Genomic DNA, 21,047 nt, shown 5'->3' with positions numbered 1-21,047 from the left:
TAAGAAAGGGAAGAAAGAAGATGGGGCCTGAGTACCAAAATCATAAGCAAGAAGATGTGGTACTCAGGCCATAGTATGCAGTAATCTTCATGGCCTTATGAATTATTAGGTAAGCAAGGTGGTAGAGATAGAACTGGTTATCATCATTGAAATAGATTAAATGATAAGGATGGTAGAATATTTATCAGTGGAAGTTTTTAAGAACAGATTAGAAAACAGACCTTGGGGAATGGTTTAGGTATAGCTGATCTTACCTTGGGATTAGGGAATGAAATAGATAACTTCTTGAAGTCACTTCCAGTCCTAATTTCTATGATTTTATGATCTCTGATACCATGTAACAAGTTCCAAGAGACACATAACCATGTAATCATAGTACCAAAAATATGAAACATCTAGTATTGTTTTTTTGCCTTTTCCCTCTCTCGGTAGCTACCCTTTGGCACATGTGAGTGTGGAAAAGGGGGAAAGGAATGCAAATTGTTACATAAATCCCTAATGTGGCTTCTACTTTTAATCAGACCCCACAAAAAAATCTTAAATCCTTCATAGCTCTAAAGGAATCAGAACTCATGGTACAGTGTCACAGGTCACTGAAGTGCCTGGTCTTATAGAAGGACAGGTGTTGGTTGCCAGGGCAACCACAGGGGTCAGCTGACCAGGAGGGGCAGGGCCTGGTTGGAGGAGGCCTCAGAGGAGCGCCGCAGTAGCATGGGGGTTCCTGATGCCAGAGAGGGCACAGCAGTCTGGTGCCAGAGAGGGCACAGTAGTTAGGGGGCACACTGACTCCAACCCTGAGAAGGGGGTTCAGTGGATTGAGGGCCAGGTAAGGCTGAAGTTGCCTGAGCCCGATTGTGGGAAGCCCCAGTGGGGTGTAGGACCCAAAAAGAGGGTCTGGAGGCCAGGCACGGCTACAGCCACCTGAGCCTCAATTGCGGGAGCCGCGAGGCAAGGCCCCAGTGCGGGCAGCGTGATCGCAGAGACAGGCCCCAGTGCGGGCGTGAGCGCAAGCAAGGCCCAGTGGGGCAGTGTTGTGCGGGAAAAGCTCCGGGGAGGGCGATTGTCCACAGACCACGGGGAAAAGGCCCAGGGCGGGCAGCAGCTGCGGGACAAGCTAGGGAGTGCCCGTGAGGGTGCATAGGCGAATAGCCCAGGGCGCGCACAAGAATAGAAGTCCCAGAGAGGGCACGAGCTCAGAGAGAAGTCCCGGAGAAAGCACGAGCTCAGAGAGAAGCCCTGGAGGACGTCCGCAAGGGCGCAGGCTATAGAAACTGACTCAACAATGTCCGGTACATCTGAGAGGTTTGGGGCATGGTATAAGGGGTGGTAGGAGCCACGCATAGCCCATAAGGCTGGGTGCAACAAAGATCAAGCTATACAGAGCAGGGGCCAGGATAAATAAGAACACCATGTCCAAGGGGACAAAATGGCAGCCTCCCTTACAATACTTTTGATCATCAAAGACGTGATGGGCAAGAACGAGGGTGCTTGATCGCCAACTTGGCACAGTAGGGGGCATCAGGAGAGATCACGGCCGCTCCTAGGACTCCGCACTGTGATATACAGGTGATATCTTTTATTAGACCAACTAGATTTTTGTCAAAAAAAATCTTTAACTGGAAGCTTTTGGGCACAACCCCCTTTTTCAGGCATAAGAGAAGAGACTGTAAAAGTTCTCCCAGGTAGAAATGAAAGTTCAACAACATTCAGGTAAAGAAATATCAAATATTTTATCAATATTTTAGCCAGTTTTTTAAAATGAATTCTTCATAATTTTACAAGGAAGAAGCAAGCTTTATCACCTGAAACCTAAGACCCACCTAAGCCTAGCTTATCACACCTCACTTATCTCCTCACAACTTTGTGCCACCTATCTAAAGACCTGGCAGCACCCAAGGGTTTCCTGGCACCCTGGTTGAGAACCACTGGACTAGTCTTTTTGGTCCAAAAATGGAACTCTGACAATGGAATGTTATATTAATTTGTAAAATAATTTCTGTTAGCCAAGAGAAAACTTGAGAAATTTCAGCTCCAAGTTATTTTTTCCAGGAAGTGGTAAGTGCATAGCTTCCCCAGAATGTCTTTAACTGTACATGTAATTTTGCTTTAGAACTCAAAAGCGTTCACTTTGGAATGGTCTTTTGTCATTGTGAGAGAAGAGGCTTTTCCCCTTTATCCAAAAATTCTTAATATGTAAGGTCTGTGAAAATAATAAGCATAGAAATAATTTATTTTTCTGTGAAAGATTATTCACACATTCTCTTTCTCCAGCTAACTAATTTTCTTTCACTGAGGATTTTGATTCTTGTGTTTCTTTTGTCTTTTTTGGTAGTAGTGTCACCACAGCACAGTTCCTGGGATATCCAGCATTCTTATCTCCAGATCAGAGTATGGCAGATGGAACTGTTGAGAGAGAAATTTCTTCACCTGGTGTGTCCTCAAAGGGCTTAGGCATACTTCAGAATAGTCTAAAAAAGATTCCACCTCGAAACAGGCAAGCAATTATATGCACTTCTATGTACAGAATACAAAACAAATACTTCTTTAATTAACCTCATGTTCGTAAAGAAAGAGCCTGAATAGGAGGCCATGGGTAGGAGACATTTAATTCTGATGCTTACCACATGGCCTTCATATTGGCTTAGCTTATGCCATTTGGAAAGGTGATTTAGCTGCATTGGCAGAAAGACTCCCCTTAATTTAAGATGTATCTCCACTAGGAGATGCTGCTGACAGCTATATGTTACACAGAAGTAGTGGCAGAGATTCTTACAACGTAGGCAAGCTCTTAGGTGCAATTGTTTTCACCTTTCTGCTTGATAGCCAAATGGCAGGATACCCTGGAGCAGGGGCCAGCAACCCATGACCCACAGGCTGAATCTGGCTTGTGGGGAGATTTAATTTATCCCCCTAAGCTTGTTTGCCCAAGAATGCACTATTTAGCAGCTGCCTCCATCAACTGCTACCTCCTGCCTGCCATCTCTATCAACTGCTGTTTTTGCCTGTGGAAAACAGAGCAGTGTTAACTTGACCTACTGTTGTTGAAAGGTTGCAAACCCTTGCCCTAGAGACTTGATTGTTATTGGTCCCACCATTAAAATCAATGGACTGGCAAGGAAAACTGCATTTTAGTGAAGCGTAAGTATTGAATCTAGAGTTTCTTATGTTTAAATTGTAGAACATTAACCAACTTTCCACAGTAAGGATTAAAAACTAACATTGCATTTGAAGAGGTTCTAATTGATCCAAGTCAAAACCGGGGAGCAGTATAGGCCTCTTCACACATAGTTTGTCCCTGGAAAGAATGGCAGTTAACTTGAATCAGCAGCAATGGTCCCAGGGAAAGGTGTTATCTCAGATACTTCAGGTACTTAAAATGGGACAATAGGCTTGTAATGGTGCTGTTACAGGTTACCTTTAAAACATTTAAAATCTTTTGAATGTTATGCCCTCATAAAGTTAGAACAGTTTCATAGTAGTCACAGGTTATGGTTTAATGCTGTCTCAGACCTGCACAACTGTGACTTGCCACTAGAGGGCCTGGCAATGTGGATAGGAGCCAGGACTGTATTGCTCCTCAGGGGTGGAAGAGGGGAGGGGGAGGATGGCAGAGGTGGAGAAACGAGCATGGAGTCTGGGCTTTCCTTCCCTCTGCAGCAGTAGGAGCCGAGACAGAGGCAAGGATGGGAGTGAAATCTTGAAAAGCTGTTTGAAGTGAAGGGGCCAGGAGCAGTAAGGAGAAAAGAGTGAAAAAAAAGAAAAAAAGAAAATTAAAGAACTAAAATCTTGCATGTGTCTCAGTGAATTGGGATTGGGTCAGGGGAAGGGAGCTGGGTAGGGGGGCAGGAGTTCTGCTGGCTAGGATGGGGGAGGGAAGGAATAGCTAGGACACGAGGTTGAACCAGCATGCTCACTGCATAACACCAGGGCAGAGTTGAGTACTAGGGGGGTTGCAGGGCCCAGTAAACTGAGGTACAATGAAGTGACTGGCCATTAGTGGTGGGGAGGAGAGGGGAGGGGTTGGCTGGCATGGGGAAGAGGAGGCATAGCCACAGAGGGAGACCTCATGGCCTTAGCCCACCTTGGTGTGCATAGATCCTTTAATTTTATGTAAACCATTTTTACGTAATTATTTAAATACAAGTCAAATACAAAATCCAGGACATTTAGCTCCAGAATAAGCTGGTCATCTGTTTCTGGCCTGACAAACAATCCTGCAGGTTTGGATACAAACTTACTGACTGATTCTTCTCTTTAGACTGGAAAAAATGAAAAATGAATATCGGGCACTAAAAACCTGGGACAAAAAAGCTGAGTATTTAGATGAACTCATCATGAAAAAGGGACCTAAAATGACCACAGGACAGCATATGGTAACTACAGAACACATAAAAAGTATTGTGTGTATATAGTAGTTTAATTTTCTTGTTGGTAAAACATTACCTGTAAAAACAGTTAAGAGTTACGATTGGTTCCCTATCTATGCATAGCCATTTTAGGATTTCTTTAAATTTATCCTTAATTCTAAATTGCTTAGTTTTATAATTTTTTTGAAGATAATATGAGTACCTCTGTGATAGAGTAATGTAAGTCAGTATGAAAGTATTTAATTCATTTTATATAGTGCATTCAGTGTGTTTAAACAGGTGGTTCTTGGCTGGGGTACCACGAGCCTCCCTCAGGAGTGCCATGATGCAGGTGCTGTTGCCACAGCAGCCAAATAAAACTGCCTTGCACTCACTTGTGCTGCATTAGGGCTCTGACCTAAAGCAGGCTGGAACTGAGTTGGCTGTAGCCCTTCCTTCCCAGTCTGGTCTCTCCCATGTTCCTCCCAGAAACAGGCATGCAGGACAGTTCCACACTTTCAACTTTGTTTCCGGGAAGAGCATAGGAGAAGCCAGACCGGAAAGTGCTATACAGCGTGAGACATCTCCTGCCAGCTATATGCTGATCAGAGCCCTGATGCAGGAGGAGCACATGTACATGCCACAGCCCTTCCTGGAATGGCTGTGCAGCAGGCACATAGTGCAACTTTATCTGTAGCCAGTAACACCCAGTTGAGAAATAGTCAGATAAGCTGAGGCAGCACCAACAATGGTTTTCAAGTAGGGGTGCTGCCACAGTCAAAAAAGTGATGGAGGGTTGCCCTGACCCTGAAAAAGTTGAGAACTACTGGTCTAAACGTCTCATAGATGGCTCATCTCCACATGCTGCTGTGGCACTGTTATTACTGTGCCATCATTTACTACTTCCTTTTGGAAGTATTAAAAGACAGCATACTAACAGCCCATACAGCACCATGCAGCCCATACTGCACCATGCCGCACATAGTTATTTCTAGGTAATACATTGCCATAGCAACACATTATAATAGAGGAGCACGTTGCTACAGTGACATAGCTGTAGCATCACGGTTCTTGCCCACATACACTATATCATCATAGTGTGTTGCTACAGTGATGTAGTGTCATGTGTAGATGCACCCAGTAGCCTGTTGTAGCCATCTGGGAAGATCTTTGACACCTCAGTTTAGGTGAGGTGTCTAAGGGTTATCAAGACTACTGTTGGGGATTATAGACTTTAAATTTCAGTTTCTGGCTCATTGTCATGGAACAGTACACTTCCTGCACAAAAGCGTTCACGAGAAGGAAGCAAGCATAACTGGGTGGGCCTATAGCTTCTCATTTTGAATGCATGGCTCAAAGGAAAGACCCTGCTTTTATGGGCAGACTTTTGTCCTTTGCAGAGAGACTACATGCTTGTTCTGTATAAAAAGGACTTGTAGGAGAGGCAAGGCAGGAGGAAGGACTTCTTCTCAGTTGAAAGGCTGATTAAACCTCAGGCTCATGGAAGAGGTGAGATCAGATATGAAGGTGCTTGGCAGGACTGTTTTTTTTAAATTGATACTTTCATCTGCATTGGTGATAAAGGCATGGTAGTTAAGGAACTCTTTTGCTATGCCTTATGCTCCCTATGCTTGGCTAACTAGGGGAAGCTACTATCTGTGCTTAAGGCTTAAGGAAGCACCCCAAGTTCTTGCAGTGAGCCAACCACCCTCACAGTCTGTGGCCTGTGTACTCAGGGGGCACAGGGCCCAAATAGAGATTAGACCCCTGAGTGGTGGCAGCGATTACCCCAGGCTTGCGGGTGTGCTCCAGGAAGGGGGTTGACCAGAAGTTGGTGCCCATGGGGAGACAGTTGGAGCTTGGTAGGTGGTCATGTGCAGGCATAGCAAAACCACCAAACCAGGGGGAGGAACTCAATCTAAAGTTCACCCAAGAACTGACTGAGGCTGTACATGCACGTGACATGGTTTTCATGGGCAATTTTAATTATCCAGACATCTCCTTGGAGAAACACTTGGCTAAGCTGAAACAGTAGCGATCCTTCCTGACCTGTGTTGAGGAACTCTTCCTGACTCAGGAGGTACATGGGCCAACCAGAGGTGATGCTCTGTTAGACTTGGTCCTGGGCAAAGGAGATGACCTGGTGACCAACTTAAATATAGGGGAAGTCTGGATGGCAGTGACCATGAAACTATCATGTTCACTGTTCAGTTTAAGGCAGAAAAATCGGATAGCAGGATTGAAGTCTTGGACTTCAGAAATGCAAATTTCAACAAGTTTAGGTCACTAGCAGAGCAAGTGCTGCAGGACCAGGGACCAGAGGCAAAAGATGTGCACTGAATTGTTGTTCCTTAAGGACACGATCCTTCAAGCACAAAGGAAGTCCATTCCCATGCAGAGAAAAGGTAACAGAAGGGCTGGGAAGCCCTCTTGGCTAAACAGGGAGATCATGGTCTTCTTAATAAAGAAGAAAGAGGCTTATAAACAATGGAAGCTGGGGGCGGGCCCTAAGGAGAACTATTCCACAACAGCCCACATTTCCAGGAAACAGATAAGAAAAGCTGAAGTGGCGACCGAACTTAGATTAGCAACAGGAATCAAGGACAACAAGAAGTCCTTCTTTAGGTACATAGGAAACAGGAGGAAAACAAATGGGAGTGCAGGGCCATTGCTCACCAACTCAGGAGTGCTGGTTACCCAGGAGAAGGCTGAACTCCTGAATGACTATTTTGCCTTGATCTTTCACCAGACCAAGGGGAAAACCACACCAGGAAAGTAGAGGATGAGCACGGTAGGAATAATCACCTTCCTACTATTGCTGTAGAATTGGTGTATGACCAATTAATAAAATAAGACATATACAAGTCAGCGGGACCGGATGATCTTCCGAGAGTGTGGAAGGAGCTGGCCAAAGTCACTGTGGAACCCCTGGCAAAACTCTTCCACAACTCATAGTACTCTGGAGAGGTCCCTGAGGACTGGAAGAGGGCCAATGTTGTGCCCATCCATAAGAAGGGCAGGGGGGAGGACCCGGGTAACTATAAGCCAATCAGCCTAACTTCCATCCTAGGGTAATTCCTAGAAAAGTTCTTCAAGGAGTCGACCTGCGATAAGCCTGCAGAAGGTAAGATTCTGAATGACAGCCAGCATGGCTTTATCACGGGCAGGTCTTGCCTTACCAGCCTCATCTCCTTCTATGACCAGGTAACTCACCACCTGGACATGAGAGAGCAGGTTAGCATTGTATACCTAGACTTCCAAAAGGTCTTTGATCTAGTATCCCATGATGTCCTCGCAAGAAAATTGGAGGATTATGGTCTTAACTCCAAGACAGTCAGGTGGGAAGAAACTGGCTGCAGGATAGGACCCAGAGAGTCGTAGTGAATGGGTCTGTGTCCTCCTGGCGAGAAGTGGGCAGCGATGTCCCACAGGGGCTAGTGCTCAGTCCAGTACTTTTCAACATCTGTATTAACAATTTGCATGTGGGGATGAAGAGCTCACTGACCAAGTTCGCAGATGACAACAAGTTATGGGGAAGCGTGGTGACACTTGCAAATAGGTTACAGTTACAGGTGGAGCTAGAAAGCCTTGCAAGTTGGGCGGATGGGAACATGATGAAGTTCAACGCTGAGAAATGTAAAGTGCTCCACCTTGGGACAAGCAACCCCCAACACACCTACAAACTTGATGGTACCAAACTGACTGGCATCACAAATGAAAGGGTTCTGGGGGTAATAATAGACCACAGTATGAATATGAGCTGGCAGTGCGATGCTATAGCCAGTAGGGCAAATAATATTCTGACATGCATCAATCGATGCATCTACAGCAAAGCCAAGGAGGTGATTCTTCCACTCTACACAGCACTGGTGAGACCACAGCTGGAATGCTGCGTCCAGTTCTGGGCACCACCACACTTTAACAAGGACATGGACAAACTTGAAAGAGTCCAAAGAAGAGCCAAACGTATGATCAGAGTCTTAAAAGGCAAGCATATGAGGAAAGGCTGAGGGATCTGGGACTCTTCAGCCTGAGGAAAAGAAGGCTGAGAGGGGACCTGGTAGCAGCTTACTGCTACACTAGGGGAGTACATCAAGGGCTTGGTGAGCAACTGTTCACCAACATACCCGAGGTGAAAGCCAAGAGCAATCGTCACAAACTCCTGGAAGATCTACTCAGGTTCAACATTAGGAAAAACTTCTTCACAGTCAGGGTGTTCAGACTGTGGAATAAGCTCCATCCAGAGGTGGTGCAGTCACCTACCCTGGAAATCTTCAAGAGGGGACTAGACAGTCACCTTTCTGGGGTTACCTGGCCCCCAGTTATCTTTCTGCTTGGTTCAGGGAGCTGTACCTGATGATTTTCCAAGGTCCCTTCCGGCCTTACATTCTATGAATCTATGAATGACCATTCTGACCTCATCTTCCAGCACTTACCCCATGCCATGAGGTCAGTGCTTAAAACAATAGAGGGGTTGAGTTCCCACCCTCTTACCTGTCCTCAGGCACATAAGCAGAGTGGGTTGCTTAGCAGCTGGAGTGATAGACACATAGGCGAGAGAGAGTGGGGGAAACAAACTACCTGCAGGGAGAGGAGGAGGCTGGAACAGGATTCCTTCACAGCCTTACCCCCATGGCCTGAACTGGCCTTGCTCAGCCTCAGCCAAGGAAGCCACATGGGGGTGCTGGGCTGGGACAGGTCGGGCCACAGGGGTGGGGCCACCTCCAGCAGGTGCAGCTTAGTGATGGGGAAATAAGCGGAGTGAGCACAGTGTGGTGGCTTACCCTGTCAGTGAATGCAACCTGGCGCACATGGCCAGAGGTGGGCTGGGCAGCGGCTTACTTGGGCTCACTTGGAGGCACTGAGATTGCGTGGTGGGGTTGGAATTGTGCTGCCCCCCCCACTCTCCTCCCCTCCCAGCCTGTTGCGCTGCCTCCTTCCCAGTGCAACATGGCCGCAGCTTCTGGGGCAGAGGGCCCTGCCTGAACCAGTGCAGCATCTCCACCCCCTGCCCTCGTGCCCCCAGGGAGGAGGCAACTGGCTGATGGACGGGTTCTGGGGCAGGGCCTTGTCAGGCCATGCTGCAGCCAGTGAACTGGCACCCTGGGGAAGCACAGGGCCCAAGACATCATCAAGTTCTTTGTCCTACAGCCCAGCTGCACGCACACGTGTGTGCGTATGTGTATGCGCACGTGTGCATGTGTGTCTGGTTCTGTGTGTTTCTGTCTGCACATATGTGTCCAGTTATGTGTGTCTTTGTGTGCACGTGTGTCTGATTCTGGGTGTATGTGTGTGCATGTGCCTGCTCTCTGTGTGTTTGCATGTGTGTGTCTGTTTCTCTTTCTCATTCCTTTCCCTTTTCTTTCTCCTCTTTTTCTCTTCTTTCTTTCTGTTATCACAACATGCTTAACAAGAAAAGAATACACAACAAAAAAGGTAGTATTGTAGTTTTTTCAGCACTCTGGCCAAAAGCATTGCCTACCTTTGCCTACCCCTGCCCTAAGGTGACCACCTTTTCAAAATTGAAAAGCAGGACACATGCCTGCCTCTTCCTCCTCTCCCTCACATACCCCCCACAAAGAGCAGCATGGCTGGAGTGAGTGGGAGTGGATGCAGGCTGCTTCCTGCAGGCTTGGGTCTCCCTGCCCTGCTGCCTTTCCCCCGGGAGCCCTATGCTGGCTATGCACCTCCTGCCCACCCAGCAGCAGTGGTGGGTACAACTCCACACAGCTACCACCCTCGCTGCTACCATGCAGGCAGGAGGTGTCTAGCCATGGTGGTGCAGCCAACACAGGGCTCCCTGGGGCAGGACAACAGGGTGGGGAGCCCTAAGCCTGCTGTGGGCAGCCTGCATCTGCCCCTGTCCCATGCACAAATCTGGGGGGGCAGCATGTGCCCCTCCCCATGCACCCTTCAGGAGTGTGCTCAGTGGCAGGGAGCTGCCCCCCTGCCCCTCTGGCTCTTTCCTGCTCCCCACCCTGGCCCCAGGCCTCATGCACCACCCTGGCTGGGCAGTGCCTCTAGCCCAGGGGTGGGCAAAATGTGGCCCACCAGGCCATTCTATCCAGCCCACAGAGCCCCTAAAAAATTAAGAAAATTAATATTTATGTGCCCCTGGATGTCTGTCATGTGGCCCTCAATGGCTTGCCAAAACTCAGTAAGTGGCCCTCCATCTGAAATAATTGCCCACCCCTGCTCTAGTCCCTGCCCCACTCCCTCCCTCACCATGGGGACTTCAATCTGCCCCCTATACCGCTTCCCTTCCATAGACCTAGCTGCAGGAAGCTGCTCTCCATGCTACCTGGATGGCTTGAAGCATCCCAAGCAAGAAGGAAGACTTTCTTTGTGTGTTTTTGTTGTGTTTGGCATTCCTACAGTTTATTGTTATCAGTTCATTGTTATAAAGGGTTTTTCCTAGTGTTATTAACAGTATATGAAATGTTACAGTGCAGAGCTATCTGAGATTTAACGTGTCAGTGGTACTAGATTTAATGTGCATTATTTAGAGTATGCTAATGCACATGTAGACACGCCCATCTAAAGTTTACAAAATGTCACTCAAAAGCAACTGAATGCCAAACTTTGGTGTTTATAATGTAGAACTCTAAAAACCTACAACTAAACTTTCCACTTTTCCTAGGCATTTCACTTCAAGGAAATGGATGAAAAGAGGCAAAAAACTTCTGGGGAAAGAAGCAGAACATTAACAGGTTTGGAAAACATTACAATTATATATATTTTAAAATAGAGAGTAGCAAGGGCAATGCCCAGACTTTTAGTTGTTGTGCCTTAGAAACCTTTACAACTCCAAAATAAGTCAGCCTCTCTGCTCATTAGTTTAAATGTTTGACCAGTGTGGAAATGGTTATAAATACTAGGGCGCATCTACACAAGATGCATTAATACACATTATCCTGATTTACTGTGCATTACAGGTGCGTGTCTACACATGCGTGCCCTTAATGTGCATTAAAAATGGCAAAATTAGGCTAATTGCACTTAAATTTGATACTTGCAAATGCAAACCACCACTTCAATTTAAGGCCCTTTAAACCCCTGTGCTGTGCACATACCCAAACTTACCTGCCTCTGGTGGCGGGGAGGGAAGGAGAGGGTGAGCCGCTGGTGAGCAGAGCAGTCCCTCGGCTGCAGGGGGACTGGTGCTTCCCTCTGTTGCAGCGGTGGCTCCACGCCCCCCCCCCCAAATGGCACCCGCCCAAAGCACCCAGCTCAAGCAGTCCTGGAGGGCACTGCAGTTGCAGAGGAAAGCACTGGGTCCCTGCACAACTCAGGCAGGCAGGCAGGCAGGCAGGCAGGCAGGCTCCAGGGGGAAAAAAAAAAAGATCTTTGGCAGAGCCTGCTTTCCTGGACTGCTGCCAGGCTGTTTGCATGGGCTTCCTGCAGAGCCCCTGAGCTGCACGGAGCCCAGTGCTTCATTCCAAGGCTGTAAGGCAGCAAACTACAATTCCTTCTCAGAGTTTTAGTTTGCTGTGCCCCAAGTCACATAAGGCACATTACACCACTGAATTTGCTACAGCAGCTGGAATTACTGTGCAATACACCACTGACACATACAAATACCAACATCATTAAAGCAGTGCAGAAGCATTTAACCCACTTCAAAGTGTCGTGTACATTTCCTTCATTTCATCTACACATTTCATCTACACTGATTTTAGTGCCAAATCTCTGCGCACTAGACACCTTCCAAAAATTACTTAATGTGCATTAGCTTAATAAGCATTACATTTAGTCACGCATATTTGCACATGTATATGCACCCATATAATAATAAAAGAGTTGTATTTTAGATTATAGAAGTAGTTCTAATCAGATTGAAACCATGCAGTCTAAATGTTGATGTTAGTTCAACCTTAAATTGGTTTTCCATGTAATTTAGGGAAAATCTCTGTGGTGTAGAAACTTTCATTCAAACCTGTGAAATGCATTTCCAAGTTTGTACTGCTAATTCATAATAATATGGCACTTTTACATGTGATTCAGGGTTGGGGGACCAGGGAGTACTTTAATTAGAGTGGCTCTGAAAGCTGCTCTAATTAAAGCACTGCCGCATCTCCTATATCAGCACCCCCATGCTTAAAAATGGTAGCAGCAGTTCTTGAACTAAAGCTTATTGAGCAAGCTTTAGTTCAAATGTCCTAGTCACCACTTTTTAAAGTGCAGAGACACTGATACATGAGATGCAGATTAGGGCAGGGGACAGGACATGCCTCTCCCCTGCAGCTCTTTCCAAGTCCCTTGCCCGTAATCAGGGAGCCAGATACACAAGACTGGCAGTTCAGGGCAGGGGACCTACCCCCTCCCCTGTAGCTCTTTCCAAGTCCCCTGACCCTAATCGGGAAACCAGAGCCAGGAACTCCCTGCTACCAGGGGAGGGGACATCTTCCCAACTCTGGCAGCAGGCAGCCCCCCTTGCAGCTGTTTCCTGGCCAAGGTGCTGCCTGCCAGCCCTGGGCTAGCACCCAGGGGGAGCCTGGAACCCCCTCAGTGGTGGCAGGGGTCCTTTGCAGGGCTTGAGAAAACTTGGTGCAAAGAGCAGCAAATCTGCTCCTTAATCCCCACATGTGTAGATGCCTGCCCAAAAATGCTTACTTCGGAGTAGTTTACACCAAAGTAAATTTAGGTTGGAGTAAGTGCATGTGTGGACACACCCTGTGAATTACTGTTATTAAGGGTCATTTTGAGCTTAATATAGAGTTCAATCACTGAAAATGATGTTTGTCTGCTACTGTTATAATAAAGGTTCTAGAGTAAAATATTACAAATCTCAGAAGGAAAGAGTGTATTGTTAACAGGCCTGTAGATGATTTTGGGTGAAATTCCATGAAGTTCGGGATTTTGTCATCATGTGATCTAGCTAGGTTCTAAAATTTCCAAAGCAAATTAGTCTTTTTACTGATTTCATGCAATTAGATTTTGTTCCTTTAATTTGTTGATGATAATTAAAATGCACACATTTTACTTGATTATGTAGTCCTTTGCATTTTATATTACAAACATTGACATGATAAACAATCTCTGATTGTTTTTTCCTTATCTGAAGTTTATTCAGAGTTACAGGGAGAGGATCTGTGTAAAACAGAGGTAAGGTATTTAATTCTTAAAACTTCATCGTATTTAATTGAATTAATTGTCAGTGTTCATATATAAGGCTTTGAAATAACCTTTTCTGCAGATTCTGGCAGGTGTCAGTTTAGCTCTGTCCTTTGCAGTAGCTGGGATAGGTGGATTAAGTCTGTCATTTTACTCAGTCATCAAAATCAAAGCCAATAGCAAAACTCCCTTTGACTGAAGCAGGGGTAGTTTTTTCTTTTGCTTGGGGTTAGTTGTTTGGAAGATTTGACAGAAAAGAGAGAAACTGTTCATCTTGTGTGGATTTTAGAGATCTCATAACACATTTTACACAAATAGAATTCTGTTCCCATGTCTTTGGCCAAACTTTTTTTTCTCCATCAGCAGTATACTCTGATTACCATTTTTTACTGCAGGGTACTGGAAGTAATTTGTTTGTATATATTATGGAAAGATTGGAAATACTTGTCTGACACCTACTAGGCAGGGTGAAAAAAGACCTTTGCCATTTCACTCCCAAACAGCAGCTTAAAGGAACAGGACAGGCATACACTATTTATTGTAATATATTGCCAATACATTTTTTAAAATGTAACTTGTGTATATGTGTCTCCTGCTTTGTTACTTGCTTTCTGACTGCTAATAGATGATCATAGTTAAGGAATAGCAAGATTGGAAACAGGGTTGACGTGTAGGGGGTGTATCTGCACCCCCCCAAGTGTGGCGGTGCACCCCCTACAAAAAGGTACTTGCCACCCCACTGCCAACACCGCCAGAAGTGTCTGCGGGCAGTCCACTATTGCTGCTGCCAGAGGTGCCTGTGGGTGGTTGCTGACCCCTGGTCAGCAGTCGCCCCTCCTCCCTCCCCCCCACCGCCACCGCCAGCGCCGGCAGCATCTGTAGGAGCTCCACACTTACCACCATCCCTACCAAGCTCCTGCTGCTGCCAGCACAGCTGTGCCCCCCCAGCCACTGGGGGCACACATCATTCATGACTAGAAGGGACAGACTTCCAGAGGCCTTCTAGTCCCTGCTTGAGCCATCCCTGTCCAAAACTTCCCATGTAAATCCACTGTCTAACCTCTTAGCAAAACTACATAATCAACACTGACATAAAACTCAAGACATAACACCCTAGCAACACAGGCAAAGTAGGAGGACTACAGTGGCCAGTGTCCTGCTGCTATAAAATTTATTAATATATACTCAAGATACGAGGAAGAGGGCTGTGGGTGAGGTAGGGCCATTGCTACAAAGGGCAGAAACCCCCACAGTCAATACTAATCTGACTCTGGGGTGAAATTCCTTGTTGACCCCAGATATGACGATCGGTCTGACTCTGAGAAGTGGGGCAAGGCCCTCTAGCCAGGAATCTCCAGGTTGAAATCCCAGCAGGAGCACTGGCACACCCCAGTCACGACCCCTGGGCTGGGGGGGTGGGGGATGAGGGGACATTCCCTCCTGGCCCCATGCAGAGAGGTCATTCTGGTCATGTTTCATAGCTGGTAGGCCTGGAAGGGACCTGAGCAGATCACCAAGTCCGACCCCCTGCCATGGCAAGAAAGAGTACTGGGATCAAATGACCCTGGCTAAGTGATTATCTAGCCTCCTTTTGAAGACTTCCGGGGTAGGAGCAAGCACTACTTCCCTTGGAAGTTGGTTCCAGATACTAGCTGCCCTGACTGTGAAGTAATGCCTCCTGGTATCTAGCCTGAACCTACTCTCAGTCAACTTATGGCCATTATTCCTCATTACTCCTAGTAGTGCTGGTCCCCCTTGGCCAGTTTGTAGATGGCCACCAGATCCCCTCTCAGCCTTCTCGTGTGGAGGCTGAACAGGTTCAGGTCCCATAGCCTTTGCTCATAGGACCTGCCTTGCCCTGATCATGTGAGTGGCCCTCCTCTGGACCCTCTCAATGCTGTCCACATCCCTTCTGAAGTGTGGCACCCAGAACTGGACACAGTACTCCAGCTGTGGCCTGACCACTGTCGCATAGAGGGGAAGGATCACCTCCTTGGACTTGCTTGTGATGTCTTCCTACATTGTTTCTAGTATTTGTTTCCTTTTTATCTTTCTCTCTTCCTCCACTTCTGTCTCTTTTATGTTTTCTACTTTGTGTGCTCTAACTGCTCTAATATATTTTCAGTCTTTTCCATTTCTCTCCTGATTTCTTTCACCATCTCATCTTTTCAAGTCACTCCTTTAATTAGTCTCTTTTGTGGCCATATCCTTGCATTCACTTGCATACAATCTGTTGCAAACTCTCATCTCTTACTTCTAAGCTTTATAATCAGGCTTAAAGGTTTTGCCAGGTACCTAACAGGCAGAATACTTAACTGGCTCAGCCTATGTCAGGAGCATAAACAAGTAAATAACAAATACTCCCTTCCTTCCTAGAAGTCATCAGCTTCTAGTTAGTTGATGGGATCCTTTTGGAAACCATTTGCTTTGTATGCAAGTTTGATGCCTTGTATTTGTCATTCATTTTTCAGTATGTTTTTCCCCCTGCAAACAGGATAATACTGTTTCTTCAAAGTAAGAAAATTAAGCCAGCAATGCTTCAAATTAATAAAAATCAATATATTCAAAAAAATGCCAGTTTTGACTGATTTCATCCTTTTTAGAGGTCCAATCTTGCCCCCAATTAAGTCATTGGGAACTTAGCAACAAACTTCATTCAGAGCAGACCAAACTGTAATAGAAATACTGTAATTCTGCCACATTTTAACTTTATATATTCTTAATCTCCTTTCTGTGCCTTCTGTTTTGATTGGAATAATGTTGGATATTTAGAAGTCAAATAATTAAGGTACTGTCTAAGTGTAAGTTTTTGGTTGTTTTCTCTTTCAAATTTTTATCATAAAAAAATCAAATACATTATGCAAAAAAGCAGGCTTTAGGCCAGGTTTATCTATTACAGAAATGGTATGCAGATTATTAAACTGAAAGAAGTAGCAAACTAATGGACAGATTTAGTATTTTGCTGGTTTGCACAATGAATGTAGTTTACATTGCACTCATCTACATGTGCCATTACAGCACATGAATAAACTCTGGAACTTATTGCTTTGAAGTTCATTGCTCCCAGGCATGCTGTTTGAATGTGTGCCCAGAAATAATAAAGTCTGGAGCAATAAGCTCCATAGTTTATTCATGTGCAGAACGTTGACCTGGGTCAGAGCAGCCCTACCTGCCAGGGAGCCTGTGGGGTCAGCTTGCCAGCCCGGGGGGCTTCTCCCCCCAGCTCAGCGTGCTGCCAGAGGGGTTGGCTGGGGTATGAGGATGCTTTAGTGCAGGGCTAGCCAGCAGGCAGCCCCCGCACTGAAGCACCCTCATGCCCCAGCCACCCAGGGCAGCACCAAGACAGCATCTACAGGCTTTTTTCCTCTGTAGCAGGATAATATATGTATTTTACAAGCACTATCCTGCTGCAGAGTACATTAATTTACTCTAGTCTAATAGGGGCGCACTTACAGACACTAAAATGTTTACTGAACAGCTAGTCAACTGCATAGTAAACATCCCGTATAGATGCACTCACTGTTTAATATTTTGTGGGTGTAAGATCTCAAGAGTTGCAGCTCCTTTTAAAGTTGTTTGGAGTTGTGCATCTGCTCAGTTAGGGCTGAATTTAGCCTATGTGGCACTATGTGAATGTTAAAAAAAAGGAAGTTACCTTAACTGGCATATGCTTGCTAAGTGCTTTTACTGTTCTGTCTTCCCTTTCTCCACAAAATTGATCGAGTTTTCTTCTGTTGTACTGGTAGAAATTTATAAAAGTGAATATGGCCTTTAAAATTGAAAATCGTGATTCTTTCTCACAGCTACCAGTTGCCAGATTGGTACAATTAATTTTCTTTACCGCTTGCAATATACCAGTTTGCACCCATTGCTTACCTTAACATTTATCTCATTATTGAAATTAGCACCAAATTTCTGTGGAAATTGCCTTATCACTGACTGCATTTGGCCTTTCACCTTTAAATTGTATTAGTAACTAACAGAGATTAAATGATTATTTTTTCTACTTACAGACTAAATTGAAAGGTTATTCAAATCTGTCCTTCAGAATTTCGGAGAAAGTACTGAAAACTACAGACAAAATGCATCATGGTGATTCCTCAGAATATGCAGAATCTGACCCAAAACTTCAGCCTCTTCCTGCAGTAGTTATAACATCCACATCAAGTGTTTCTCAAAAATCATTAATTAGGAACCCAAAGGAACATTTGGAAAGGACATCTTCAGTTTGTTTCAAACCTATGGACTCAGAATATGTTATTTCTGTAGTTCCAGACTGGGAAACAGAACTGGGAAAAAAACCTAACACAGAAAAAATAAGTGTTCTGGAACCAACTAGAACTGACCTTATAAATTTAGAAGATCATCCAGTAATACATTCTCAGGTATTGCCTAACAAAGTACAGATTTTTTTTTCAGTTATATCAGCACAATAAGAAGTTTAATTCAGTAGCTTCACCTTTTTTGTTTCTCCCAGATGGTTTACATGCTAAGAGAAAAATATATAAATATTTTAAATGCATTTCCAGTCATAAATGTTCTCTGACATACACATTGCAATAGTGGTGGATGGCTCTTCTGCAGTACTAAGGCAGTACTAAGGCATCGGTAATGTAGGTGTCATGGTATTCATTTTTAAATAACTTTTTACACATGTGAAAGTAATCTAATGTCCCTCTGAAAGTAATTGTAGTTGGAGGCCAAAGCCATAGCCATCCTTATCTTGCTTTGGGGTCAAACATGAGATTCCCTCTACCAAGTGGCTTGGTGCTTTGAGAGTTTCCTCCCTCATTTTGTATAGTTGGATGGATCCAAAATAGTGTGTGTATCATATCTTCAGAGAATAGCATTTGGAAGTAAAAAGTTCTGTTTGTGTGATGCTAGAAAATTAACATTATCCTAATCCAAAATTTTGGACATTTTGTAACTTAGTGTTGGAAACCATAATTTTTCTTTCAGGATTTTGCCTCTGGTATTTCAGAGAGAGCACGTATCAGTCCCCAGGTTTCAGTGAGTTCTGAAAGTGTACCAGTGATCATCGTAAGTGAGCCATCAGGTAAAAAAAACCTTTATTTTCTTTTTATTTATAGTTGTTGGTAATCCAAAAAGGCCAGAGTCCATATGTAATGTGGCAGAAGTCTTCAAGGAACAGAAGAAAGTATTTATCTTGCACGTATTGCAAATCTGAGTAATGTATTTAACTTGGATGTGACACATTCAGAAGAAAAGTTTATATATTTCCTATATATACTTTATTATTCCATATTTTCCGTAAGTATCCATAAGAATATAAACATTTGAGATTATCAAAACAATTATTTGTTTTTGAGAATAAATTATTTTTATATTGTCTTATGAGTACCCAAATAAAAACTAAATTTAAAAATAACTGAGACAGCATGTTTTCATTGCACATTCTTATATTTTCATTCTTTTTTAGGTAAAATGGCCAAAAAGTTGCAGCAGTTCCCTCTTAAAGAGATTGAAGTAAGTAATATCCCATTTATGAATATATAGATTCAATAAAATACAGATATTTGAAACCTGATGATACAGCTTTCAAGATTATGATGAGATAGATAACTTGCAAGTTAATATAATCATTCATTTTAGGCTATGTAGTACAGGAAAGAAAATTCCATCTCAGACTTTTGACTTTTTCATCATAAGACACAGAGAAGGTTATACATCTTTTTTAGATTATTTCAAACTTTCTGAAGTGTCCCTTAAACTCAAATCCTGATACTTAGCTAGGAGTGTTTCTGTAGGTTTGACACTGCCAAATTCAGTGTGTCTAGGACAAGTGGTTAGGCTGTTGATGGGTGCAGTATGGCAAACCCAGCAGTCCCTGGTTTGTCAAGGTCCACTGCTGAGGAATGATGGGCATCCCTTGTAATTGTGTCTGTCTTTGGTGGGCAGTTTTGTTGGCTGTCATTCAAAGCAAACTGGACTACTTCCTGAATCTGTGGGCTAAGGTAGGGCAAGCCATGAGATGGCAAGTACATCAGAAAATGTGTTGAGTTAATAAGGCAAAACTTTATCATCTTACCCTGAGTCTGGGAGGTGACCTCAGGATGGGTAGTGTCAAATGAAATGGGGCCAGAGTATGGTAGGGAAATGTCAGTGAACTCAGTTGCCACAAAATTTGCTTTCTGTTGAACTAGTTAGTCTTTACAAAGTCCAAATCCATTAAATTTTGGTATCCATTAAATACTCTCATTTTACTTCTCTTATGCTGTATGGCTTGAGCACACAGCTCCAAAAGTGTGCCCTTCTGTATCTGGTATTTCTTCAGCCATAGTGCTGATTGCCCTAGTTTTACAGCACATTTTGATCATGCCACTTAGTGCTTGTGTCTTGCACTCAGAAGCACTACTGTAGCTTGTGCAAATGGTTAGTGAATGTCTGCAACACCCAGCAATTTGCATTGACTGTCTGCACCATCCACTTCCAGTTTTCTAATTGTCACTCCTTTATGAATAGCAGCCATGTAGCAGTTGTTGAACTTCCACAAATACAGAAGAATTTAAAATAGATACAGGATCTTTACTAATCTGTTTGGCAGCAAAATGGCGGAAAGCTTGAAACATAATGCAAGAAGAATTTGTGGAATGAGTCAAGGGAAATGCTGGTAATGAAAAAGTAAAATGAAAACATTTGGTGATAGAACAAAGGGAATTGTGGACAAGGTTCCCTCTAAGCTGCGCGTATGCACAGCTGCGCACAATAAAAAAATCTTGCCGCGCAGTAACTTTTTAATGCCACACAGCTGCCCAGAAAGGAGCTGGGCTGCGGCTTCCTATAAATTTTGGGCATGGAGTGTGGCAGAGGCACCAGGCCCAGTGCGAGACACTTACAAGTGGCAGGTTACTTCTTGGCTGCACAGGGGCCACTCTGCTTCGCTCCACCCCTCTCAGTTTTAAGCCCTGGACATTGGTCAGCCAGAGGTGGGAGATGGGCTGGGAGAGGGGGTGCTGGTGCCCCCAGAGGTATTGAGAGACTTCCCAGGTGCAAGGACTATGGGGGTTTTGCTTGCCTCTAGCATGGGGCATGGTCAGCTGTCTATGTCTGTTTGAACACATCTTGCCCTGCCACTGGCATGGTAAAGGTCTCAGTGCTCCTGTTGTGTGTCCCGCTCCCATCCTGTGGCCCACAGTGGGGTTTTGGGGCAGGGGCTGCCCTGGATCTACAGTGTGTGAAAGGGGCTGGAGTGAATGTTGTGGACCCCTTTGCACAGTTGTCTGTCAGCATATGTAGGGGCCCCACCTGGGATTTCCCAGGAGGTCCCTCTAGTCTTATGCTCCTGAATGCAGGCATTCTCCTGGTGCGTGCTGAAAGGGGGAGGTGGGACCAATTCAGGAACAGACTGAAGTGGCGCGCTTACAGATTGCTATACCTTAGAGGGAACATTGATTGTGGGAGCTTGAACCCAAGCCCCTTACAGAGGTGGGTTGGATTACCACAACACGCTGAAAAAATGAACCACAAGGCAGCAGGCCAATCAGTGGTTTGGGGAAAACTGGGATGCTTAGCTACTACGCCCATGCTTTCCTTCCAACCATTTGGTAAAATGACACAAAGGAAACA

The 21,047-nt window shown here is 44.9% G+C and overlaps 1 protein-coding gene across 1 annotated transcript in view; it reads left to right on the top strand.

Moving 5' to 3' along the window:
* The window catches only part of CATSPERT (catsper channel auxiliary subunit tau), a 63,266-nt gene that overhangs the window by 23,253 nt on the left and 18,966 nt on the right, over window positions 1-21,047 (top strand). The window contains exons 7-13 of the mRNA XM_090044751.1: window positions 2,333-2,494; window positions 4,259-4,373; window positions 10,987-11,056; window positions 13,411-13,451; window positions 17,474-17,845; window positions 18,420-18,516; window positions 18,901-18,947. Of these exons, the coding sequence (XP_089900877.1) occupies window positions 2,333-2,494; window positions 4,259-4,373; window positions 10,987-11,056; window positions 13,411-13,451; window positions 17,474-17,845; window positions 18,420-18,516; window positions 18,901-18,947 (904 nt within the window). The remainder of the gene's footprint in view (window positions 1-2,332; window positions 2,495-4,258; window positions 4,374-10,986; window positions 11,057-13,410; window positions 13,452-17,473; window positions 17,846-18,419; window positions 18,517-18,900; window positions 18,948-21,047) is intronic.

This window comes from Crocodylus siamensis, chromosome 4 (genome assembly GCF_052110815.1).
Source record: "Crocodylus siamensis isolate JL-2025a chromosome 4, ASM5211081v1, whole genome shotgun sequence".
Taxonomy (NCBI): Eukaryota; Metazoa; Chordata; order Crocodylia; family Crocodylidae; genus Crocodylus; species Crocodylus siamensis.
The sequence above is the reverse complement of the archived record's forward strand: the minus strand, read 5'-3'. Positions and strand labels throughout refer to the sequence as shown.